This window comes from Zosterops lateralis (assembly GCF_965231275.1).
Source record: "Zosterops lateralis genome assembly, chromosome: 19".
Lineage (NCBI taxonomy): Eukaryota > Metazoa > Chordata > Aves > Passeriformes > Zosteropidae > Zosterops > Zosterops lateralis.
In genome coordinates, this window is record NC_139779.1 from 11042991 (window position 1) to 11048990 (window position 6000).

A 6000-nucleotide genomic window follows, 5' to 3' on the forward strand; every position below is an offset into this window, starting at 1 on the left:
GCCTACCACATACAGAGGTGGTAGTTTTGTGCCTGAGTAGCAAATTAGTTTTACACCCTTTGTAGGAGAAGGGAAAGGGAGGAGGCATATGTTGAGCAACAGTAAAACTTTCTCTGAATCCAGCTTCCTTAAAGCCAATCCTTCTGCTTCTGGGCTAGAGAAAATTGTCCAGGCTGTAGGAATGAATTATCTGCTGCTTCTTTGCAGCTTCTTTGGTTTCTCCTCTCACCCTCCTTGTTCCTTCCTGGTCTTTGAAAGCTGTTTCAAAGTGATCCATTTCAGTAGGGAGCTCTTTGTTTGCAGAACATCTAAATTGTACCAGTTTGCTTCTGGCTATTTATACTGGTGGAAGTGCAGTTTCCAGATTCATGCAAAATACTGCTTTTAATATACATGTTTAGTCACCAGACCAGTGATGTTTTCCATCTCCAGCTGGGCCAGCCACTCTTTTCTTTCCACAGGTCTGCAAGAATTTGGTTGGGTACCCCCTGCTAGATGCACCTCCCAGTTTCCCCTACACCTGAAAACTTGTGTACTGCTGGAAATCAGCCCCTCAGGTGCTGTTTCAGAGCTGCAGGACTTTTCTGTTGACTTCAGTAGGATTTATTTCAAACCTTTATTTCAAAAGCATCAGGGCAGCAAGAACAGGCAGAGCCAAGCCAGTGATTTAAATGCCTACATTGTCTACATCACTCATGTACAGTGAAGAGAAAATGCAATTTATTTTTAACACCTTTTTAATTCTAAAGTGTATGTATATTGAAAAGATGAAATGACAGTTGACTTCACTTTGGCTCCATCTCACAGCACTGCCCTGATTCTTCCTGGTTTTCTCATCCTGTGAACTTGTGCACAGCTTAGCAAAATAAGGATCTCAACGTTATAGTCTCCCTGAAAGGTGATTTAACCACAAAGAAGACTGTTAGCCTGGCAATGTTTTGTCCTTCAGATTACAGAGAAAATGTTTATGTAAATCAGCCTTTTTTGTTTATTATTATTTTTTTATTAGTGGTAAGCCTAATAAACTGAATGTGCCTGACCCACAGGGTGTTATATCCTACATGTGAAGATTTTTTTTTTTTTCAATCACACCCCCTGTATTTGTCTCTCTTTTTACCTGGGAGACTTCAGAGCTGTGGAATTGTGTGACCTTGCAGGTTAATGACAGCTCTGGAATAGAGTTGCAGTGCATCTGTCTATATCAGGGGAGAGTAATTAGCAAGTTATTGATAGTCAGATGAAGTTGCAACTTGAATTCCAGCCAGCAGAATGGCTTCCTAATACCAGGCTTGAGTGGACCATCCTGAACAGGAAATAAATGTATCTTTATTATTTAAAAAAGATACTCCCAGGGTGTGGAGCCTGTACAGATAGTGAATAATTCTACTTGAAGGCTGCTGGTTTGGCAGACGTGTTATCTTGTCTCCCCACTTCCTGTGCTGAAAGTGTTTCCTACACTCTTGCTGGGAATCATTATTTTTCTGTTGTGAGTGTCATTACTGAAAGAATTTGCTTTGGGAAATAGATTTCTTACATCTCTTGGTGTCTGCAAGGATTTTTTATTTTATTTGCCAACTTTATTCTGATGTAGATGGAGAATAGTTTGCTGAGTCCTTAAATTGTTTCCAATCTGATTGTAATACAGGATCTGTGAGAGGATGATGACATGTAGGATACAGGTCTGGGGCAGGGACTTCTGAGCTGAGGATGCTGAGCATGGGGTGGGCTTTACCCCTTGGCTGTGCTGAAATGTCCAAATTCCAAGGAAAGGAGGGCTTGGCCACAGGTGCAGCCTTCTCTAGAGGAACAGGCTTTGGTGGGACATGCCACTGTCTGCAGCACACTTGTCCCTGCAAATCCTATTTCATATTATTAGTGATTAGTTCATACCAGTGTGATCTGTGTGGGGTTTGCTGTGGTGTCTCCACACAGAAATAGAGTGGGGAGGAAAAGGACCATGTAACCATGTAAGGGATGAAGGACCAGCTGCAGGCAGAGGATCAGTGCCCCTGAGCCACTGGGCCACCTCTTTGATCCAGCTGCCTTTTTATGGCTATTTCCTGCCCTTTTTGTAAATAACTGGCTTTTATTTGACCTATCTTTGGCTTGATTTTCCTCTAAGCCAGACCTTTCAGTGTCTCAGAAACCCTGCAGCACATGGAGAGAGCACCAGGGAGATTTTTCCCTCAGATATTTCAGTGAACTTAAACTTGACAAGCCGTTACAGGCTGGCACCTGGGATTTCCTGGGCAGGAGTCTTAATGGATTTTTGCAGCAATGCTTTCTGTGTAAGTCCCAGCTCCTGAAGCTGAGTAGCTCTGCTCCATCAGGTGTGTGTGTTGTCTGGCAGCTTCTTGGCCTTTCCAGGGTGGGGTCAGGGGTTGTTGTACCTCTTTTTCTCCAGGAAAGCATCTCCAGTTGTGCTTTAGCTTAGAAACTATAGACAGCAGCAAGGTTCTACTTCTGTAATATTGCTTGCTCTTTGTGCAGTTGTTTCTTAATTAAACTGGGTAGCAGAAGCTTTCACCAAGTGCCTTCTTGAGTTTTTCCAGAGTTTGGTGGGGTTTGTGTTCCAGAATTACTTTTCTGACAGGTGAATCCTGCCATTCATTACTTGTTTTCTGCTGTGAAGTGTGATTTGTTTGCCCACCTAATGTGTCTTTCTTCTCAATCTTCCCATTTAATTTGCAGTGTTTGAAAACACTTGGAAAACCCCTCATGAAGGCTGAGAAAGAGAAAATTGCCAAGATCTTGGAGCTGTTGAACTTTCTCCTTAAAACTGTGACAGGGCAGGTGAGTGTGTGACCCAGTATGTGACAATGGCTGTTTTCTGAGTACCTTTTAAATGTCACACTTGGATTTTACCATGTGATTGCTACATCCCACCTCATTTCCTACCAAAAGTTCCTCTAGAGGGAATTCCTGGTTGGGTCTGAGGGCAGAAGAGCCCTCCTGTCTGAAGGAGTGACCCACAGTCTTTATGAGCTCATCTCCAGAGGAGAATTTGTGCAGTGTTCAGCAAACACTTGTAGCATCTACTTTCTTAGCAGCAGAAATACAGCCTGGGGTACAGTGAGGGTGGGTTTTATCGCAGGTGGTTGCTCTTTCCTCTCCACTGAACTCCAGAGATCATGATTCCCAAAACCAGACTTAATAGCTTTAAGAGCAGAAGTAAAGCTTTGTTCTGGGACTTTGTTTCCCTAATAAAAAATTACTTTTTTGAGCATGCAAAGATTTTCTGTAGGTGACAAAATACATCCCTAATGGGGTCTTGTTTACTGGAGGAAAACACCACAAGGAGCAGAATTGCCAAAGCCCTGTTTCCTACTGATAAGTCCAGAGCCTATTTCTTTGTGAAGACCTAATAGGAAAATGGGTGGAGAAGAGAGATTATTCCAAGGCTCTTGTAGGAGCTGAATAGGCTTTGAAACACCCCTTTCTGCTTGGTTTGACTGATTATGCAGTGGGCTGTAGAAGACCTTTAGAAACCAGAGTGGACATGCTGCTGAATGGGTACATAGGCATGTGTCTTCTTTTCCTTGCTCCAGCCATGGACAGGAAAGGGGACTGAAGGACCCTCCAGTTGTTTTTATGCCACCACAGTTTTGTTAGATTCATGGTAGGCACTCAAGTTTTGAGGCAGACCCAGTAGCTGATGGTGTGACTGAGCAGGTTTTGCCCCACACTGAAGTGGTGCAGACAGACCCAAGGCAGTGGCTCGGAGGAGCCAGGATTGGCAATTCCTGCCATGGCCTTCCCCTAAGGATGGCCTGTGCCTGTTGCTGTGAGTGTCCCTCCTGAGTTCATTGTGCAGATTGCCTGTGTCTGCCTCTTGCAGAAGCTGAATGTGGAGCTGGCAGAGGTGGAGAAGGTGCTGCTGCCCCTGAGGCATCTGGAGGACATTGGGAATTCACCCCGGCTGGACTCTCTCTACTGGAACGTCATGCGCTGGCTGAACTACACGTGAGTGTGCCTGGCCCTGGGCCGTGCCTGGGCCTGCCTGCCTGCCCTGCCTGGGCACAGTGAGCTGGGGAGGTGGGAAGGGAAAGGAAATCAGGGCAGCAAGTTCAGGGTGGAGTTTAATGGGGCTCCTTGCTTGGTGGGGTGGAGAGATTCATTAACGCTTGTTTGGGATAATACCAGGCTCATTGTCCTGTGTGCTTGGGATTTGTCCTTGATGGAAAGGGGCTGTAACATGTAACTGACATGTCTGATGCCTGATCATCTGAGAAATTCACTGAGGGGCCACAGGCAGGCATTATCCCACCTCCATGGGTAATGCTCATCCTCATCCTGTGCTTCCTGCACCTTTCTGGTGCTTCTGCCTATTTGTGGACTGCCTGTCATAGGGATCACACTGTTCCCTGGCTGTAAATGAAATTGCTGTTGGTTTTTGGCATTCTCCCTGCAGGAAGCCCAAGAAAGAGAAGCCAACCAGCAAACCCACACAAGGAGAGGAGCTGCTCAAGAGGAAGAAGAAAGGCTTCCTGCCAGAAACCAAGAAACGCAAGAATCGCAAAAGTGTCCAGGAGAACAGGGTGGCCCCAGGAGAGGAGGGAGAACCAGCAGAGGAACAGCCCCAGGGAACAGAAACCCTCAAGCACAAGAAAGGCCTAGTGCCTGGGGGCAGCAAAAAGCATCCAAAGAAGGGGGTCAGGGAGAATGGAGTGGCCAAGGACAGTGGGGACCTCCCCACTGCTAACGGAGGAGATGCTGTGGCTGACAAGAAGAAGAAGAAAAAGAAGAGGAAAAACAGAAAAAGAAAAGGTGATGAAGCTGAGCAGGTTCCAGCTGCAAAGAAAACCAAGGGGAGTCTTGTCCAGGAGACCCAACAGAAGCAAGACAAAGCCAAGAAGAAAAGAAAACAGAAACAAGCTCCAGTGCAGCAGGAGTAAACTCCATGGACTCAGCCAGGCCTGGCATGCCTAGCATGGCTCAGTAGACTCTTGAAATATCTTTAATATCTAATTTTTTTATGCTCTCCATGACTTTTAAATAAACCTTTCATGATGCTGAGCTGTAAAGCTGTGGGTCTGGCTTGTGTGGAGGGTTCAGCCTAGAGCACAGAGCTTCAAGAGGTTACACACCCTGCAGGCTCTGGGAGATGCCCACTCTCCCCTCTGGCAGTGCCAGAGAATCCTGTCTCCATCATTTCCCAAGGCAGAAGTGAGTCTGGTCTGGATTCCCTGGGGAGTTGGGGTGGGTGTGCTGGCACTGCTGAGTTATTGGTCAGGCCTGTGTGTGAGATTCAGAAGTTACTCCTAAAGGCTCATCCCTGTCCTGCCCAGGCCCAGCAATGCTCACAGCTTTTCCACTGTGGGAGATGGAGCCTCTGAAATGCCTGGGGTGAGATGGGTTTGCACAGGCAAACTCTGGGGTCAGTTATTTCCAGTCTGACACTCTGGTACTGTCTGTAACTACCGTGATCTGTTTTTTCTTGCCTTTTTGCTGCTGGGTGCAGGAGGGGTCATGGCCCCTGTGGTAGTGCAGAGACATCAATAAATCAGTGAAACAATTGAAATGGTGGATTGATTTGCCACTGTGCCAAGCTGGCAGCCTGTGTGCAGCCATGCAGGGCACCTGGAACAGCAGGCCTGCAGCAAACAGTCTGGGAAGGTGACTGCCTGCAATTCCATCTGCTCATTTATCCCCAGGCTCCTGAATGCTGGAATGCCATCATCCCTTTGGAGAATGCCAGGACCAAGTTCTCCCATGTGCTGGGTACCTGGTTCTTGTTGAGAGCTGAGGCTGGGAGTGTTTGAGATGCTGCTCATGCTGTAGTTGCCACTGAAGCCTCCCCTGCTCCTGGATGCCAGAATGTGGCTGTTGGTGTCTGGCCCTGACTCCTCTGCAGCATCTGAGGGAGCAGGGCTGGGTTAAAGCTTGGACCTGGTGATCTTGAAGATCTTTTCCAACCTTAGTGAGTCTGTTCTCTGAAAGCCTCACTGCTCTCCCCCACTGCAGAGGAGTTTGGTGCTGGCTCCTGGCAGAAGCTGTTGC

The 6000-nt window shown here is 47.0% G+C and overlaps 1 protein-coding gene across 1 annotated transcript in view; it reads left to right on the forward strand.

Annotated features, from left to right (window-relative positions):
• The window catches only part of MYBBP1A (MYB binding protein 1a), a gene marked incomplete at its 5' end in the record, with an annotated part of 57357 nt that extends 52352 nt beyond the window's left edge, over positions 1–5005 (forward strand). The window contains 3 exons of the mRNA XM_083875183.1: positions 2692–2793; positions 3839–3963; positions 4412–5005. Of these exons, the coding sequence (XP_083731309.1) occupies positions 2692–2793; positions 3839–3963; positions 4412–4895 (711 nt within the window). The 3' untranslated portion in view covers positions 4896–5005. The remainder of the gene's footprint in view (positions 1–2691; positions 2794–3838; positions 3964–4411) is intronic.
• Between the last annotated feature and the right edge of the window lie 995 nt (positions 5006–6000).